At 42.8% G+C, this 20842-nt stretch overlaps 1 protein-coding gene across 3 annotated transcripts in view; it reads right to left on the minus strand.

Annotated features, from left to right (window-relative positions):
- The window catches only part of Nbas (neuroblastoma amplified sequence), a 244270-nt gene that overhangs the window by 125260 nt on the left and 98168 nt on the right, over window positions 1-20842 (minus strand). For all 3 annotated transcript variants that reach the window (XM_023702419.1, XM_023702418.1, XM_023702420.1), the window contains exons 27-31: window positions 17786-17848; window positions 15453-15575; window positions 9943-10045; window positions 6843-7072; window positions 4360-4472 (exon numbers count right to left, since the gene is read on the minus strand). In XM_023702419.1, the coding sequence (XP_023558187.1) occupies window positions 4360-4472; window positions 6843-7072; window positions 9943-10045; window positions 15453-15575; window positions 17786-17848 (632 nt within the window). The remainder of the gene's footprint in view (window positions 1-4359; window positions 4473-6842; window positions 7073-9942; window positions 10046-15452; window positions 15576-17785; window positions 17849-20842) is intronic.

Raw genomic sequence — 20842 nt, forward strand, 5'->3', positions numbered from 1 at the left:
ACAGCTACTTTCTCTTAATTCAATGAGAAGAAAGATTTGTACTAATAGTGTTTGGACAGGATATCATGTCTGAATCTTGTACTATGAATAACTACTACGAAGACAACAATATGCAATGCATTAATTATTGTACCTGTCCTACTAACTTGTTTTGAAACTGTCTCATTGCTATTTGTTTCTCAATAAAATTCATAAAAATAAAAAATAAAAAGAAAGAAAGAACATCAAATATGTTCTGGAATGCACAGTGACACAGTGCTCACAAAGTGTAACCAAAACCCGTGGTCACTGCTTACATTTAAAACAAAAATATATATGCAATAAAGGACACATTGTGAAGAATCCCCTCAGGGTCTTCCCCTTCGCATCAGTCATACTCAACCCATGATCCCTGCTGCCTTCTGCAGCAGCTTCAGAGTCCTCATTCCCCAAGATCCTTAGGTGCACTGTCCTGGCTGCCTAGAGGTCCTGAATGGATTTAAAACATTTTCCCTCTCCTGGTCATTGTGACTTCAGGGAAAAGCCAGAAGTCACACAGTGCCAGATGCTCTGAATAAGGTAGATGAGGACAGAGTACCATGTCTTTAAAAGCCTGCCTTTCCGCTGGACAGCACTTGGTGGCAGCAGTCACTGTATTTTTTTAACCTCACCTAGTAAAGACACTCAGGAAAGAGGACTCCAGAACTGATGCAGAAAGCAACAACAATGGAATAAGTAGTATGTTCGAAGTGGTGGGGCTGAGAGACAACAGTGGCAATGCCTTTTTATTGTACTACAAGCCAGCTACAAAGACCACTAAGGCATGGAGCTTTTCACTAGAGCACAATCTATCTCACATACACATGTACTCAAGCATACTTCAAGCATTTCCACAATGTACTGAAAAAATCATGGGTGTTTTCCTCAGTATTAGCTACTGCTTTGGGGACTTTCTCCAGGTTCAGTAACATGTGGCAGGTATACTGTCTGCCTAGTTCGCTGCTCATGGTAACACCTACCATGAACGTTATCACCCCTCATACCGAGAGCCGAGTTTTCATAGCCTTGCAACTAGTCAACACAGCCCACCAAAGGGTGTGACAGTTTTAGCAACTTGGCTGAGTGGCTTCCTCACTAGCTGCGCTCTGTCTAGCTCAGTAAATCAAACTGAGACCTGAACTCCACACAGCAGTGATGGAGGCAAGCCTGGTGCTCTGTCTCCCAATGTCTTGAACAGTGCAAGCCACTAATAATCAGGTAAATGAAGTGAATTTGGAGAACAGGATTCCAACATATACACACAGTGTGTACACCGTGTACCCATGTAGTCCTAAGAGACCCGAGCTGCTGTGGCCTAGGTTTTATCACCCTAAAATTAAACAACACACATAACTACCTCACGGGGTATTTCCAAAAATTAATGAATATGTGTGAAGTATACTTGGAACATAAAAGTCGCTCACTAATGTTAGTTATTATTACTGCTGCTGAGCACAGACACAAATGCTGGTGGAGTCCAGGATCTAAGAGGAAGGTGTCTCTGTGCCAGTGCTAGTAGTGTCAGACTCTCCAGGAAATACTGTTTTCATCCCCAAATAAAGACATGGCTGCCACTGTCCACACAGCACAGGTGGCAGAACAAGACTATAACCCCCATGACATGCTACTATTACTTTCTTCTCTTCAGTGTGTCATTAACAAATTACCCTTTATTAAACCAAAGGAATGGGTATTGGGAAAAAAAGGGGAATGAATGGAGATGGTGGGTGGAAGTACAGAGAAGAATCAGAGGAGAATGGGAAAAGGAATAAAGAAGAAAATGCAGGGAGAATGAGAAGGTAGCTTAAGGTCACCCCAGTCCTACAGTCATTTAGAAAACATGATCCCATACAACAACACAGATGACAGCACAGCCGAGGCCTGTGAATATACACAGCCCAGTTCCTGCAAGCACTTCTACACAGCTCTTCTTAGTGTCTCGTAGGCAGACGAGAAAACTGTGTGGTCCAGAGTAGCAGTGTATAGGAACGACATGTGGAATAACTAAAATATTCAAAAACCACTCACTTGGGCATTAAGAGAGTTTCACACAAACAACAGAACACACATTACAGGGAAAGCACACACTAAATATACACCTCCCAGGAGACAGACACACAGGAAATCCTTCTTATGTGCCACTTCTCGTCTTCTACTAATTATAATGACAGCTTACTTCATGCCACTGCTCTTCATCTGATGTGACCACACGAGCTGAGCACAACAGTGAAGGACCTGGCTCATGAACACACTCGCATCAAGAGACTCCACCAGCACGCCAGCGAAGACAGAGGTGGCTGACATCTAAACCACACCTCTGGCTAGAACAATACACCAAGCACACGGCATCACTCAGAACAGGAACTTCGAGGCAACAGACCAGGCTAGACAGCTGCCAAAACATGCACCCCAGCTTCCTGGAAACAACCTCACTCAGGACCTTCCCCAGAGCTCCAGCAGAGCCCCAAAAGATTGCCATCTAAGGTTCAACAGCTGATCCACAGACATTACTGGCAAAAATGTTAAGTGAGGATCATAGAAAATCAATTTTAAAAGTCACTAACATATGAGAGACCAAAAGAAATTTCTATATTGAATCACTCCTTGAAAAACAAAAATCACTTTGAATTACAAGGTGTGACCAAAATACATGGTGCAGATTAAAATTTTAGAACTTAATCACAGTAAAAGATATCTTGTAATTAATTATCCTCAAAATGTTCTCCTTTGCTTACAATGCACATGTACCATCATTCTTGCCACTTTCTTAAACACTCTGGAAGTTACCTTTTGTGAACATCTTTCCAAGGTGTGATAAAAAATACAGTGAACGCTGCCGCTGAACACCATTCAATGGAACAACAAGATCATAAATACATTACTAAAGATCTATGTCTCTGCTTCTTGTTATCTTCTTTATCCAGACTCTGGGTTTCTCATATATGAGAAGCTATGTGATATTTAATCGTGGATGTTTGGTCTATTTCACTTAACATGGTCTCAAGGTGCATCCATTTTCTACAAATGACTCAAGTTCACTTTTCTTTATGGCAGAGTAGCACTTCACTGTGCATAAATATGTCTTTCTTTAACCAGTCATCTGCTGACAGGCACATGGGCCACTTGAACATTTTGCTATTGTGAGGCATGAGACATGAGCACCTATGGGATGCTGCGATATCATGACTGGAGATGGAGGGAGGAGAAAAGGGGAATGCAAATAATTGATATATTATGTATATGCACCTACTCCTCAAAACAAATGGAACTGGTAGGTACTACAAACATAGACTAACAAGCGCAGATAGATACATACATACATAGTGTTATGGTTTGTGTCTAGATGGCTCCTCAAAGCCTCATGCAGTCACGGGGTGGGCTTGTAGAGTTTGTGACTGATTCACAGTCCAATGCTGGGATTAAGGCCATGAGTAATACACTATACCTGCCCTAGGACATATAATAGAAGGGACACAAAGAAGCTTCTGTGTCTCTGTCTCTCTCTGCTCACTTGTTGCTTTTTCTGTGTTTTGCTGCCATGAACTGTTTCCCTCTGCCATGCTGCCCCGCCTGGGAGCAGGCCAGTTATAAAGTGAAACCTCTATAAACTGTAAACCTCTATAAACCTTTCTACTTTTAACTTTGGGTGTTGGGTATTTTGTCTCAGCAATGAGAAAAGTAACTAAGACACACAGCAGCAACAACATACATACACAAAGCTATGTCTCATCCACCTCATTTACTGGATCTGGAATTGTCTGATTTCTAGCTCATTCTCAAAATCACAGTGACCATGAAAGGGAGACGTTCTGAATTGATTCAGGACACTGAGGCAGCCAGGACAGTACATAAGATCCGCTGGAAAGAGGACTCCAGAGCTGCTGCAGAAATGGCAAGGACGAGGGGAGAGGACTTTAGGGATATTCATGGCAATGTGTCTTCTATTGTAGTAAAATTTTTTTAGAATTTAAACAATCATCATATTTTTCAATCATGATGTGTATAAAAAGCTAAAATGCAGATACACTTATATACACATAAGGCCAAAGTTGTGATGATTTATTTTAATAAGAGATAAAGGTAGACCAAAAGTGACCCTGTGTTTTATACTTCTGTGACTAAAAAGTACAATGAAATCAGTGTTTGATGTGGAAGCTCCGAATAACAGAAATCATTTTTGATAACTGATCATCATGATTTTTAATAAAACCAAGACTAAATACTGCATGAACAATACAATTGAATAGAATTTTCTAGTGATTTAATATTCACCTTACATATACTTGCTTAAAGATGCTACACGTAAGTTACTAACAATAGAATGCTAAGCAGAAAACCAACCTTGCAAAGGCAGGATCTTCACCCCAAACTCTTCAAGACATCCAAGGGCCTGGATGAGGTCAAGCTCCTCTTGAATGGCAGTGGGCCTATCTGCTATCAGCTGTAAGCAGCACCTGGGGAAAGAAGGTAACTATTTAAAAGCAGCAGCAGCAACAGCAACAGCACAAGAGTCAATGCACATTTCTCTGACCTTTAGTAGTTACCCCTCCTGCTTTTCTTATCTCACCCAATCCTCAGCCAGGCAAGCACCAGCATCAGCTTCTGTAGGAAGTCAAATGGAAGCTCCAGGAAGAGGAGCAATTTGACTCTGGTTACAGTGACACTGCATGGCAAGGTCAGAACTCAGCATAGTGTTTATACCAAGAGTGGAAAGGTGGTGACTACATTAGAAACCATTCCTTTAAAAAGATACAATTCAGATTGCTTTCCAAGAAAAACAGGAATGTCATGATTCTGTCTCAGTTTGGTCTCTGGAAGAAACAAAGCAATGGCTTAAGAGCTACACAGGGGGGCCAGGGAGATAACTCAGTGGAATAAGCGCTTCCCTGGCAAGCGCAAGGGCCTGAGTTCAATCCCCGGTTCCACCAAAAAAAAAAAAAAAAAAAAAAGAGCTACACAGGGTCATCCTGGGGGGGAAAGGAAGTATCAGCACTGGGATGAGCCTCAATTGATAGAGGTTGCCTGCGGGAAGAACACGTGATACCTGAGAAGTGCTTTAACCATTTTTTTTTTAATTCAAAAGAAAGTATGGTGAATAGAATTTTATTGAAATTATGTATTTTCTGAAAAGTAGAAGAGCCCTGGAGAGACTAGGAAGAAAGCATAGGGCAGCAAGGGCTAGGGAACATGGAGCTCAGGGTCACTGGAGGGAGACCCGAGGAATCAGAAACATATGGAGGCACCTGTGAGACATGGCCTAGTGGCTTTTCCAGACGAGGGGCCAATTAAATCAGTTTAGTGCCCATGTCTACACTGCTGACTCAAGAACTAAAGCCCTAAGGACAGGAGAAATAGCTCAACAGTCTAAGCGCCTGCCTGGCAAGTGCAAGGACCCAGGTTCAATCCCTGGTACCACAAGCTATGCCAGTCCCAGAACCTGGATACACCATGCCTGTCACCAAAACTGGGTGTGGTAGCACACACCTGTAATCCTAGCACTAGAGAAGCTGAGATAAGTGGATCACTACAAGTCCAAGCTGCTTAGTGAGACCCTGTGCCAAATAAATAAATTTTTTAAAAACTGAAGCTCTCAAAATTTCTACTACAGATAGGCTCCTTCACGCTCATAGACATACTATGACAGATGCCCAGATATTTTTTTAAATGAAAGAAAATACGTCAAATTGGCAACTAATAAAATAAATTCAAAAAACTAAATTGGCAACTCATTAAATCAATTCTATGAAGTTAGAAAAGGGAATATCCCACAACTGTCAGAAATGAATGAGAAAAGTCTGAAGTTGTATACAGAAAAACAACTAGAACACTTGGGAAAAGCAAGGTATAAGAAAGCAGGTATAAGCAGTGAGAAATTACTTCTCAGTTAAAAAAAGAACAGGACAACATTTAACAAAATGTTTTGAAAGGACATGCAAGAAATTGATTCTAGAATAATCTGAGGAGTAAAGTTAGGGGAACTAGAAGGATTGAATTGTATGGTGTTGGGCATAACTGAAACCATAGAGATGGACATGGTGGGGCTCAGATGACACACAGCCAGCGCTACCGCACACACAGCAGGTGACTCCACAGGACAGTGATGTCGGGGTGGGGTGGGGGGGTGGGGTTTGCAGAGGTGTGAACAACCTGAGAAATGCCTACCAGAAAGACTGAGGTCATGCACAGCTCCCCACCTCAAAGGCATGTCCATCTGATGTTTTTATCATTTGAAATAAAAGCAGAATCCCTTCAGAGAAAAAAAAAAAAAAAGACTTGCAAACTATTTGAAACCACTTTGGCAGATTCTGTCACGGGGTCTGAAATAACGTGATGTTTGTAGGTAGGACATCAGGGGGATAAAAGGCTGCTTTCACTGTTTCAAGGGTTGACAAAACTAATACCATCTGGGGGAAAGAATTCACTTGGCTGCCACAACTATTATCAAAATAAGTTCCAAATGGGCCTACTGTTTAGCTGTGAAAAAGATCAGCGTGAGCCTGCATAACTATGGACACTTAGAACCTGATCACATCTTCTTTCCATGTTACTAAGGGTGGGCTCACAGAACCACCCACCAAAAGCAGGTGAATATGTGAATTGGGAATGGACTCCTGGCCCCTAAAGGGGCTGCTGAGCTCTGCCACCGAGTCAGGCCTGTGAACGGTGTTGCTGCTCTTCCCAGGGCACACACACAGCCCATACAGCAGACACAAGTCCTTTCCACAGGAGGTCAGTGCAAGGCCTCAGGAGAGCTCTTCAGAAAGGCTCTCCCTGCAGTGATGAAGTCGGCAAGGAGCATGGCGCCACTCCTGGGGGAGGCCCACCTGGCCAGGTCCATGCAGCTGTCCATGAGGCTGGTGGAGGAGTTGAAGTACTCCTTGCTGGCAGTCAAAACCAGGTGCACGCTCTTCTCATAGCCCAGCTGGTGCTGCAGCCTCCCTTTCTGGGCCACGCTGGCCACAGGGTCTGCTGAACTGGCCCGACAGTGCATCAGCTGCCCAGCCAACTGGATGTTCTCCAGGCGACTGGAGCAGAGCAGGCTCTCAGTAAATATCTGGAGAGAGGAAAACAGAATGAGGGGGAGGAGGAAGCCTTGGATGTCAGCAGAGTGAGGGCTCTGAAATGCACCCCCCAAGAGGCAGGGGCTCCTGCCACCGCTCGCTTTGTATTGTGTACCTTTCACCTTAATAAAAAAGTCACTGTAGGAAAGTGAGAGAATAATCTTACTGGATAAACTACAGCACATTATCTAAGGAGTTAAATGAACACTTGAGTCAAGTCTCTGCAATTCATATTCCGTGAACACTGGGTCTGTTGTACACATTGTCCCACCTTCCACAGGGCTTATCTGCTGAAATGCTAAGCACTCAGTTCTTTAAAAATCCTTCAGTCTGATCCATGCAGTTTACAAGTGTGTAAAAGCATCTGAATTCAATCTTATAAACCAAACAGCTAAACAACAGATGTTACATGTGCTTCTAGTCACTGAAGCTGTAATGTCCCCTCTAACACCCAGTGTTTCCCCAATCTGCTTGTTGAAAATTATTCCAGTAAAAACGAGGGACATAGAAGTAAGACATTCATGAAAATATCATACTCTACTTGACAAGAAACAGGATCCACTAATATAAAATTACAGGGGTAAGGGGGAATTAGAGACTGAACCAGGGCTCCACTACAAACTGCCCTCTCGGCCCTTTTTATGTTGAGACCAGGTCATGCCAAGTCACCCAATTGGGCTCAAATTTTCATTCCTCCCCCATAAATCCTTCTAGCACTGGGATTATAGGCCTATGCTACCACACTCCATACAAAATTAATTCTTCAATTGACAATATTTATGTACATACTCTCAAAAAAAAAAATTAAACAATGTGAGCCTCTCAAGCCAACACTACTAGTGTTATCAATAATTAGTACAAGAACTTCATGAATGCTTTCCCTGTTAGTCCACATGCCAACCAGGATAGTATAGAAAGAGAAGAAATGAAAAATGAAATTTTAGGGAAAAGCAAAAGTTTCCTTTTAATTAAGATGACCATCCAATTCTCACAAGACTGCTTTATCATCACTGCTTTAGGATTTCTAGACAAGCCTTCATTGAGCTACCTGATAAGCAATCACACAGTATTTAAGCGATCCACTGTGAAGCAGATGCTGTAACAGAAAGCAAATTACCAAGTAACAACCTGACCCACATCTGTAACAGAAGAGGGTGGCACAAGAGTGGCCTCCACCACAGCTCCTCCGCATAACTCTTCTTATTCAAGTAAGCCATGAAGACCAAGACCACTGCTGAGTAACAATCTACCAGCATGAACCTAACACTCTCCTGCCAACATGAACAACACAGATTCTGTCCTACAAGATATATCTAACATTTTTAGTTATGGCCCTGAGCTTATAAATTATTTTCCAAGGACACAAATCCAAAAGGCAGTAAGATAATATAACAGTTATAAAAGACAAAATAGGCAGCAAAAAACTCTGTATCTGCTGAATCTATATGACTGTCTTCCACAATCTTTGCAAACTATCTGGCTTTCAGGTGTATTCTTCAACAACAAGGACTTATGGACAGACATCATTAACGTATCAACCCTAAAAATAGGGTACTAAAATAATTTTTATGCAGTGTGTCCAGTGATTTAGAAAAACACAAGAGGCAGTTCAAGTGTAACATACATTCTGCCAACTTTTCTATCAGAATCAAGATTATAGTCAAAATCAAGAAAGCATCAAAGTAATGCAATTCCAATATTTTTTAAAAAAGGCTTCCATGTATGAGAGACAACTAAGTGTAAAATTACTGGTAGCTGAATGTGGTCTGAGACTAATCCTCGCTATGAACAATACAATTATTCAAGCATTTAAAAACCTACTATTCAAATATAAACCATTCATTTCTCAACAGCCTCTACTATTGTTCTTTGATTGAAGTCACCTATAATTTTAAAACTAAACAATTACACAAAATAGAGAACCACCTTCACAACAATACGATTTTGTGCCTGGCTTCTTTGACAAGAAAATTCAAATAGTAAATCTCCTTTAGATTATATTCATTAAAAACGAGTTAGCCAAATCATTTCCCCGGAGAAACCGTAAGTAATTTATTGGTAATACACATGCCTTACAAAATAATGAGTAGACTGCGGGACACAAAGGACCTGTCACATGACCAACATTTCTACAGTGCCCTCCAAATTCTCTTTGTGTGTTTACTGGGGCTCACAGATAGACAGAGACAGGACAAGACAGGACAACACCTACCTAGAAGCTTGCTGTCACAGAGCAGGAACACATGAGGAAAACCACAGGAAGCTAGGGAGAAGCAAACTCCAGGAAGACTATGGTGCCCAAGGGTATGAGCAGCTGAGTTTTGAAAACTCTTCAGGACTTTCAAGTAGGGGAGAAGGAGATAATGTAGGCTGAGTCTCAGGAGCTGAGAGGATGGGGCAGTGGGGGTCAAGGTGGGCAGATGGGCAGCAGGCATGGAGTGGCGAGGGTGTGGCAGCACTGTCTATGCCAAGCAAGAAGACCAGCACTTTCCCCTACTGACTAGGTACAAAGAACTGCTCTAGGAGAGCAGCGCATAAAACATTTTGCTTTAGAGGAAAACATTGTGAATGGGAAGCTACATGGACACAAGAAAGCAAATAGAAGACTGGTGCATGATTTAGCAGAGACGAAAAGAGAAGCAATAGATTTGGAAGACTTTTCTTGGTACAAGTCTTCCAAAGCTAAGCTGCCTGATGAAAGATATTCCTGTGACCACCAACAGAGTGGAAGGGAAAGGAGCCAGGATCTGCTCACTGATGGTCACCCACTAAATCCATGCTGCTGCAATGAACAAAGGGGGGAGGTAGAAGGAAGGCCTGGAAGCATCCCCAATTCAGAGCTCAGCCCTAAGCCCAAAGTTACCTCATAACAAGTGTCGGCGTCCAAACACGAGTACACGTTCCGCTGCATGGACAGCATGTCCTGCAGCAACGCCCTCCAGTGCGACTCGCCCACGGGAGGCTGCCTGTGGAGAAAGGACAGCTCAGGAAACAGCTGGAGCATTGCAGCTTAGCAGCCCAGGGATCAATGAGGATAGCTCTCCTCAATTCTTAGGAAAAAGCTTGGACTAAGAGGAGGAGAAATGGGGCAGCTTGAATCACGGATAGTGTTACGATCAAGCCAGTCTGGCACTGGCCACCTGGACACAGCACTAGAAGAGCATCACACACTCAAGTGGCCAAGCGAAGGTGAGTGTCCATACAGAACACAGCACTGTGAGCCTGCGCAGTGACAAGGCCCAAAAAGTACTTCTCTGCCCACTCCAACTCCACCGCACAGGGCAAGGCAGGACAGGGCAGGACACACAGGAGTCTTAGACCTCAGCAGAACCACAGGCCACACTGCCTTGATCTGAAAGGGAGCAACCGCGGCTAGCCAGCCAGCAGGATGACCAAAGAGCACTCCTGATCGCAGTCCCAGCTAGACTCTCAGCAACTCACAGTGTGACTCACTGAGTGCCCCCACAGCCATCTGCTTCCAGTGACAACCTAGGAACAGTGTAGGTGGGGACACTACCCCACCTGGCTTAGGAGGACGCCTCCCGTGTCTCTTTCGTGGTAAGCCCACAGGTGCGGATTCTGAGGCCCCTCAGTGACATGCCCCAGACCACATACCAGCAAAGTCAAGCCTTCTCCCTGCAGCACTCGGAGCTCATTCTCAGCCCCTCAGTCACAGGCGAGTGAGGCCCTGGGCCTCTGAAAGCCATTTGTGTTGCTCTGCACAGATAAAGAGCATGGAATGTGCAGTGAGACTCCCCAGAAGCCAGGCCTAGTGGCAGACACCTATAATCCCAGGCCTCCAGAGTGCTGAGGCAGGAGGATGGCAAGTTCAAGCCCAGCCTGGGTAACTTAGTGAATTGGTGTGAGCCCATCTCAAAATAAAAAGTGGGGTGTAGGTCAACATACAGCCCCTGATTTCAAACCCAGTACTACAAAGAAAGAAAGACGGGGGGAGCAAGGTTTTGCTAACAATTTACAGTCTAGTGATGTGATTGTAGATTAAACTTTACTTTTAAATTTTTTTAAATTTACTATTCCTGTATTAATACTCCTTTCTCAGGGACACCTCAGGAAGGGGTGGGTGAAACAAAGGCATTACAGGAAGATTCTCCTAAACAAAAACTCAGCTGAATTACCTATTTGGGTTGAGATAAAACTTCTGAGTTTTATACTTAATACATCCCAATTTTTCTGGGACATATTAAATATCCGACATGTGAGTCTGGGTACAAACGTGCTGTGTGCTTCCTGAGCCTTTCCTCACACTGTGAGGAAGGCTGTCCAGGTGCAGCGCCCAGCTTCCTACTTCCCTGTATCCCCATGGGAGGCTTAGGCCAGCCTGTCTCGCAGATCCCCTCCACCTCCTGTGTCCTCTCCATCTCCCTGTTGTCCTGATTCTGTAGAACCACCAACCTCACTCAGTGCTTGAGTGAGGAGATTGTTTTGTGTTTGGCATCTACCAACTAAATGGTGTTTCTTTTACATGAATGTTTCTTTCTTTTGCCTTATGAGATACTTTTATAACATTACTATTTCAAATTTCTGTGCATTAAAAAGTCATAGCCTGTGTGTCTATAATAATTTATTACTAGGGTCAGGGAGAGAGCTCAGTGGCATATGCACCTGCCTGGCAAGCACAAGGTCCTGAGTTCGATCCCCAGCACCATAAAAAGTTATTGCAATGGAAAAAGTATGTATTGGGGTAATTCCTATGAAAAACATAGGTAGTCCTATTTTGTTTTGTTTTGTTTCATTGGTACTGAGGATAGAACTCAGAACCTTGCACTTGCCAAGCAGGTACTTATGACACTGAGCTATCTCCCCGGCCCAAAAAACACTGTTTTAAGGATTTTTTTTTCCCTCATAATTTTTTTTTTATTGGGGCTGGGGAAATGGCTCAGTGGAATAAGTGCTTACCTGGCAAGTGCAAGGGCCTGAGTTCAATCCCCAGTTCCACAAAATAAATAAATAAATAAATAAATAAATAAATAAATAAATAGATTTTAGTGTCTTGTGTGACTATGAGACTTTCATAATGTGTTCTTATGTCTGCTCTTGCCTACCTTTTGGGTCAGACCTGGCACAGTTAAATGCAGTTATCATCTCATTAAATGCAAATGAAGAGAAAATATCTTGGTGCTGCAACAGTTTACCTTTTTGTATGTTTTACGACTATGTTATTTTCCAAAGCTGTTCCTACCTCACCATGAGGCTTTATGGATTGTTATATATTATAAATGTTCTATATGAGACAGACTACTATTGTTTCTTCTCGTTCATTAAAAGCTAAGAAGAAAAATAAACCAGATTTAATACTCCCCAAAAAAATAATGTCTTTGTTTATTAGTTTGGATTTGGAAACAACGTCTTACTATGTTGCCCAAGCCAGCATTAAACTCTCAAGCTCAAGAGATCCTCCTGACTCAGCCTGCTAAGTAACTGGAACTGCGAGGACAGGCCACCAGGCCCAGCTTCTCCTGAAGATTTAAACAAGCTTATACTTCATCTGCCTGCAGCATTTTATATTACACGAAATAGCATATGCAATAAGACATAAGAGAAAAATGATTTTTCAACATACAAAAGTATAAAACACAATATATCTGTGAGTATCCCAGAATAATTCACAGAATGTTTCCCCTAGTGTGACCCTGGTTCTTAAAATCTTTGGGGGGCCCCTTCAGATGGGACGTGCACGCAGAGGAGCCACAGCAAGCCTGCCAAAGCAGGAGCCTGCCCCACAGCAGCTGATGGAGTCAGAGCTGGTGCTGGCTTGCTAAACGCAAGTCAGAGCTGGCACCAGCTTGCTGAGTGTAAGTCAGAGTGGGGCGCCGGCTTGCTGAGCATAAGGCTCTCCACACAGCTGCTCTTCTGGAAGCCATGACGCAGGGACAGATGGCGGTAATGTTTGCGCACATGGCTGGCCCTGAGTGGAGGTTCTAATTAAAATAAATTATAATACATTATTTATAATGGCCCTTTTCAGAACACGCTCCATAAATAAGAACCAAGAGCAGGATTTGAAGAAATTAAACAAGGGGCTCAGACTGCATGGAGAGATTCCTGGCCATAAACAGTGTTAGACGCAGCTTTGGAAGAGAACTGAGTGACAGGGAGAAGCACTACTATACTCACAATGGTAAAACCAGAATGTGTGACCCATTCAAGCAAGCAGAAGGTTAGAGCCTCTAAGGCCAAGCCACGAACACACACAATTAGTGCTCACTTCAAGCTGGTTGCTTCGAAGACAGGCTACACTCTCAACACTTTTCATGTAAGGGATCCTGAGCAGTAGGAATGAACTCGGGGATAACAAGGAATGGAATGGAAGGGTGCGGGGGAGCCAGCAGCACCAGCAGCCTCTCTGCTGGGGACAGCTGCAATCTCTCGCAGAAACACAACCAGCACACTGACTGCAGAGAAGCCTGAAATTGTGGTGCCCTACGCATCACTCCCATAGGGACAGCATGGCGCTGTTGAGTGGATGTCCCAACAGAGCATATGAGGGCTGTGACCCTGCACTGGGGACGTAAGGCTCCTATGTCATTAACCATGCAGACAGCTGGGGGATGGGCAGGCCTGGGAGAGAGGGACAGGGAGCTCACAAACCTCAGGGAGAAATCAAGCAGGCTCTCCTGGAAGATGGGAGTCTAGGTGTAGCCACTGCACCTGCCCCCTGGGTTTGCAACTGCCTGCCCTGACACTAGGAGGTCAGAACACACTGGCTTGTTCACTGACCACTGCAAGTGTACCTACTTACCTTGAAATACCCTTCAAATTGTTGCCAGTTTTTCTATAAAATAATCAGTTAGTGCCTCAAAATTCATTGATAGTAATCCCTACAAAATTCTGGATGGCAACACTTGACAGGCCAACCTTAAAGTTTATCTGGTCATGGGCAGCCCTATAATTAGCGAAACAAATATGACAATAAGAAACAAAGTCAAGAGTCTAATATTACCTAATTTCAAGACATATGATATACCTACAATAAACAAATACAGTATGCTATAGAAAGACAAATAAATTAATGGAGCAGAATAAAAATTCAAAAGTAGGCTCTCACATATATGGACAATTGATTTTCAAACAAGGTTACAAAGGTAATTCAGTAGTGAGAGGACAAGAAACGGTGTGGGAATATTCAGATAGAAGAAAAACTTTTAATCCGTATTTTGAGCAATAAACAAAAATAAACTCTCCAAGTGGATTAAGAATCTAATTATAAGTAGAATACTAAAAGTTTTGCTAGACAAAATAAACTTAGAGGCAACATTTTAAAAGAACTAAAAAGAATTTGATTTTTTAAGTACAATTTTGAAACACAAAGGTCAGAGACAAAAAATGGAAGGAATAACACAAAGCACATACATGGAGCAAGGAACACGGACAGTGATCATACAAGAAAACTCACAACTCAGTAAGAATGCAACCAGCTTGGGCTTTTAGAATAGACAAAGCAGGAGCCAGGGAAATGGCTCAGTAGAACAAGCGCTTGCCTGGCAAGTGCAAGGGCCTGAGTTCAATCCTTGGCTCCGCAAAAAAAAAAAAAAAAAAAAAAAATAGGATGGACAAAGCATAGGCACATGTAGATTAGCTTAGGAAAGGGAGCTTCCACATTGTTACAGAAATACAATTAATGCTAAAACTGGATATCACTACTTACGTGTTACAATCACTACCCTTAAAAGACTAGCCACACCTGAGTATAGATGAGGACGGACAGCAACTGAAACTCTCCTGGTTACTAAGAGAAACAGGACAGATAGCTTGGAAAGCAGTGGGCTGATTCTGTTGCTGTTGTTACTTAAGCACTACAGGTCTCCACCACTCCACTTCAGTGTTTTATGCAAGAGAAATGTAAGTGTAACCCATGCAGAAACTTGTACACATAAATGTCAAAGTCTAAAACAGCCCAAGTGTCCTTAAACACAGGTGAGTGGATATATGCAGTAAGATAAACCTGTATATTATTCAGCAAAAAGGACTAACAAGGTACTGATTCATGATATGACACAGATGAAAATAATTACATGGAGTATAAGAAGCCAAGCAAAACAACAACATTCACTCACACCAATCTAGTTGCTGTGAAGCAGTACATGAAGGGAAAGGGAGGAGACCAACAGGGGCCTGCTAGGAGGCTGGGCGGATGACAAGCAGGAGTGGGGGAAGCTTATAAAGAAGCAAGAGGGACATCGAGGGCAGTGACACCCTGTGCAGGCCTGCACATGACCAGCAGAACGTATCGAACTGAACCCTTAATATATGCACAGCTGATCCTCCCCAGCTAGAATTCTCCCAAGCTGTCTGAACAGAAACACCTGCACAGAGCTGTGACACAAAGGCGGCTGTGCCCCCTCATGAACTCACTTTCGGCCTGTGTGCCTGGCCAGCCTCACCATCAGCTTGCGTGCCTCTTCTGCGTCGCAATGTGTGTCTTTAACAAAAGAAATTGGCTTCTCGAGACCATGCTTCTCCAAAAGCTCTGACACACTGGAAGCAGAAGAAGAACTGGTAAAAATCTTGCCACCAAACAGAAGCAGTCAAAGAAGCTGAAGCAAATATGTGATACCTTGGTCTTTAGTATTTAAGATAAGTATAATATAATGCAACATAATTTTAAGAATGCGTTACATTAATTCTCACTAACAACAGAGCTCATAACTATGTAGCAAATCTTATTTTTCCCTACTAGCTTTATTTTTAACTCTTAAAGTACTTTTTATTCTTAGTACATATCTGCCATACATACGATGACATTCATAAGGAATTTATAACTGTACATAGTACATCTTAATTCTTTTTCTCCCTGCTTTCATACCTCCCCTCCCCCTTTACAAAAATCTGTGTCCATTTTTTCTTTTTTTCATACATACTTGGACTAAATAGCATATTTTTAAAGGATGATCTCAAAGTATTTGTCTGTCTCAAAGTATTTTTTCATCAACGCCCTCTGTTCTCAAAGCACCTAGTTGGCAAGCTCAATGCCCAGCTTTACCTTCTAACAATCGTATGTCACCATGCAGACAAGGCTGTAGGGCTGCTGGAAAAGCAAGTAGCAGTCTCAACAGTGAAGAGGCAGCCTGCTGCTCAACTGGCTCCTCAGCCCAGGAACAGATTACAAAACTACAGCATGTCATGGGCCGGTATTGGGACCTCCCACCCATGGCCTCCAGATCACACATCACTGCCCATGACAGAGTGAGTGATCAGACTCGTAATCTGGCCAAAACACGTTTCTCAAGTAAGACCATCTGATGGTGTGTGCGCACAAGAAAATATGTGCCAGCTGGGTGTGGCTGTGAGGGAGAAATGAAGAAAAGCTCTTTTTGGTTTGGTTTGGTTTTGTTGGGGGGGGGCAATAGGTGATTATTTTGGGTTTTTTGTGACAGGGTCTTATTATGTAACTCAAGATCACCTTGAACTCACTTTGTAGCCCAAGCTGGCCTCAAATTCACAGTGATGCTCCCAAGTGCTGGAATTCTAGGTGTGCCCACCATGCCAGCTAAAGCTCTTATTTTAAAATGTGAGCACACTGTGTTGAACAGTGACCACCAACTGCAGGACACCACTGTCTCACTGAGGTACAGACATAACCATCAGGACCTGGTTACACAGATGTAGTGAAGCAAATCACACCTGCATTTCCTGGGGTCTCCTTGAGACCTCCGGGTCCCATGATGGAAACAGAGGACTTGAAAATCCGTGCACAAGGACTTGTGCTGCCTCAACCATTAAGTACCAGTCAGGTAACCCTGGGCAGCTCACACAAGCAACCTGGGTTCCTACAGGTCTTAAACATGCCTGTGCCATGTCATAGCAGAGGATATTGAAAATCGGGCTAGGAATAAACAGAAGTCCTGAGGAAACCGAACAGTGCATTCCCCACACTCACATCTTATGACACACAAAAATATACTATAGAAATGATCCCTAGAAGTGTAGCCTTGACACACAGAAATATTCAGCTCCCTTAAATGCAACTTAAAATGTTTCCATACCTTCATTTGAGCAGGTAAAATTTCATTGATTACTGGACTCCAGATCGCACTGCACTATATACCTAAATGAACTAAAGTGATGGCCATGCATAATTTCTATAATATATACATATTAAAAGAACAGAGTTTATAATTTTAATTATTTTATTTATGATATTTAAAAATAATATACTTGTATGTCTAAAATAGCTAAAGGAAATTACTAGGTTTCCTAAATGGTCAATGAGGAATATTTCAGTCTGCCAGACAGTGAGCTCAAAGTTTTATAACAAGGAAGAACATCACTATAGTTACAGGCAGGTTCTGCAGTTTGGAGCGTCTAAATAGTTGATAAATATACTGTTCCCAAAACAGTTAAGAGTAGAACACACAGTGCTTCCTGCTACTTGTAGCAACTGCTACACAAGTTTATTTTTCCTACCAGGGACTAAAATGCTGACTAATATACATCTGTGATGGCCTAAGTTAGCTGTCACGGCAAAACCCTGGCCTCAAAGGTCACCCCACCAGGAAATGGTGAATTCAGAGCGAACAGAGGCTATGAGTGTTGAGCCCACGCTCTTCCCATTACCAACCCACTGCAGTGAGGTGGAAGGACAGTCATGCAGACTGGGGTCCGACAAAGCGTAGGGTCGTGGGAACAACAGTGACTGACAGAGTCCCTCATGCTCCTCAGAGTCGCTACAGGGCCCCTGCCCTCACCTGAGAATCTGCTCCAGCTGGTCCACCATGTCATGAAGAGTTGAGGTTACCTGTGTCTTCTGACTAAACAATAAAGAAAGAGAAAAACCAGCCGTTACTGGTCAAATGATCAGTCTGCCCTGGGCTAGTTCTAGAAAATTAAAAATAGTTTTAATAAAATACAAAACTCCATTAAGTGGAAAAATGATTTTTTTCTGATGCCTCACACATAATACCACCACACTCTACAGAAGGGTGTCAGGCTCATCTGAGTTCATTCAGTTTTCATGTGCAACAGACCAAAATGAAAGGGCCTGGGCAAAACATTCCCTAGTGCATAGTAACAGCAGTGTTTTCTGAGATGCTCTGGTTGGACTGAGGCAAAAAAGACTTCTAAATCAGCTGCCCTTTTTCCTTTTTCAGAAGTAGTAAAAGGCAAGCCCACGATTTATCCTTGCTCCCCTAGGTCTGGCTGCCCCACTGCAAGCCCCCTGTGCTACCCAGAGGTGGCAGACACACAGTACAGGCAGTGCTCCCCCACAGACCACGTGAAGCGCATCTCTTTCAACTGTGAGGAATCAGGGAGGAGCAAGACATCAGAGAGGTCATGGCTGCAAGGCCTTGACACAAAAAGTAAAGCCACAGGAGGATGCCAGACATGACAGACTAAACCAATATCATGAAAAGGACACAAAAAAGAACATCCCTGGGGTGCAGTGTGGCCAGGACACTGCAGTAAACAGGGTTATTGCAAAAACTGCAGCAATGATAGGCAGCCACTTCCAACCCTCGCCACAGAGGAACATGTGTGCCTGGCTCTGGGCAGCTTCTAAATCTCAGTCTTGCTGAAGTCCAGAAAGGCTGGAGGTCTGTTAACAAGCAGCCCAAGTAAAACTCCACACCTAGACCTGGGCATTTGTTACTGATGTAAACACAGAGCCTTGTTACTGGTCAAATGATCAGTCTGCCCTGGGCTAGTTCTAGAAGATACCACAAGCAGCTCAGACAGACCACACTGGCTTTTTATCCAGGTTTCAGGCTGTGAACTACAGGGATAAGAGGGCAGAATCTATGAACGGCTTCCACGGGGCACTGGTCAGCCTGAATTGACATTAACAACTCACTCAGCAGTCAGATTTTTAAAATCATCATTCTGTAGATTCATCATAGACACAAAAGAATACAATGTACTTCCTTTGTAGCAACTGCAATCACCAATGTATGGCTACATACTTTTTCAGCCTGATGGCATATGCTGCCCAGGAACTTAACTAAGATATATCAATGACTGTCCTTCTGCAGGCCTCACTGAGTTAACTTAGTAATAAGAGCAGGCTCTCACCGTTGCATGAAGCACTGTGCTCCCTCCAGGCCACTAAGGAAGAGCCTGCTGCCTGCTCTGGCTTGTGGGTGCTGCCAGGGCAGAGGCCTGTATGCAGCTGCCTGTGGACAGCATGAGGCTTTTCCACTGAGGGTGATAACTCTGCTACACAACCACATGATGAGCTCCCTTTTTCTGCCCCATGCTGCCTACCTAAGGCCTCTGTTCTCAGAGCCTCGCTGGCCTGTGGCAGGGCCAGCCTGGATTGGCTGCACCTTCACAGTAACAAAGAGATGCTGAGTTTGCAGTGATTCTCCTCCCACATTGGTTCCCAAGCCAGACTGCAGGCAGGAGTACTTGGCACAATCACATACTCCGTCCAGCTTTGCCTTTAATGAGACCCATGTTTTCATCCTGGTTTTTTTTTTTTTTTTTAATTTAAAAAGTGATAGGAGTATAAATAGAAAAGGGAATAGATTTCCATAAAAGAAAGTCAACAGTGATATGAAATTGAAAAATGAACAAGTAACAACATAAGCATATTATTATATAGGAGGTAGGCAAAGATGAAAAATTATCAAAGAATATGCTTTTATGAAGATAGGTCTCTAAGGATAGAGAAAATTGGCAACTGCCTAGTATCTATGATAAATCTTACAGTTGCCTGACTTCAATTATGTTCATATGTCCTATTTTATAATTAGAAAGGAATTAAGTCCCTTTGGACTCTTTTGTTTTACAATTACATCTTTCCAACAATTTCTTTTTCTAAATGTCACTAACTTTTTATAGCTAAAAGATCAATTGAGTTATAAAATATCTTGCATTCTGGATTTGTTGTTTCCTTCATGGTGTTAAGAAATGTGTTCTTCTATTCCCTGTAATAACTAGAAGTTTAGCCTATACATTAGTCAGATTCAGGTGAACAATTTCAGAATGACTGCTCCAGAAAGGATGCTGCAAAACCAGTAACTTTTAGGGCCTACCAGATAGCTCAGTGGATTAAAGCACCTGCTTTGGCAGACGCAGGGACCAGGGTTCCATCCCCGAAGTGCCATACTGACCCTGCCCCTGGGGCACGCTGAGACAGCAATTGAGACTGGGCATGCTTGTGCGTGCCTGTAATCCCAGTGCTTGAGAGGCTGAAAACAGGAGGATCACTACGAGTCCAATCTGTGTAGTAAGATCCTGTAGACCCTGTACTAAATACATTAAAAAAAAAAAAAAAACCCCAGCAACTTCTTTCTACTTCACATTAGGGCACACAAAGTCAGGTGGTGGAGCATGAGTAATGCCACTTTCATTAGCTAGGATAATGGCTGTCAGACCTCAATTCACTAGTCAATTTCACCTTTAATTGTCTTTTTACCTTTATAGTTACAAACAAAAAATGAGTTGCTAAAATAGTATTATGTTAATAGGAAAAAAATAATCTTTAACTATAAATCTTTCACCTGATTTCAGTACTAGTAAAATGACTGCATAAACAATTATTCCACAGTGATTATAAAATTGGTGATTGCTTTAATCTGTTTCATTAAAAAAACTATTTTCTTGAAAAAAGACAAAGTGATGAGAACAAAGGAAAAGAGAAAGCAGAATAGGAAGGTTTCTTGTCTAAATATTTTTTTGCAAATGAAATTGATAAGCAGAGCAGTTAAACAAGTTGGCTAAAGTCACAAAGGTGGGGCTGGAGAGATGGCTCAGTGGTCTAAGGCACCTACTTAAAACAAGCTTGGCAAAGCATCAGGGACCGC

This window comes from Octodon degus, unplaced genomic scaffold, assembly GCF_000260255.1.
Source record: "Octodon degus isolate 3935 unplaced genomic scaffold, OctDeg1.0 scaffold00151, whole genome shotgun sequence".
Taxonomy (NCBI): domain Eukaryota; kingdom Metazoa; phylum Chordata; class Mammalia; order Rodentia; family Octodontidae; genus Octodon; species Octodon degus.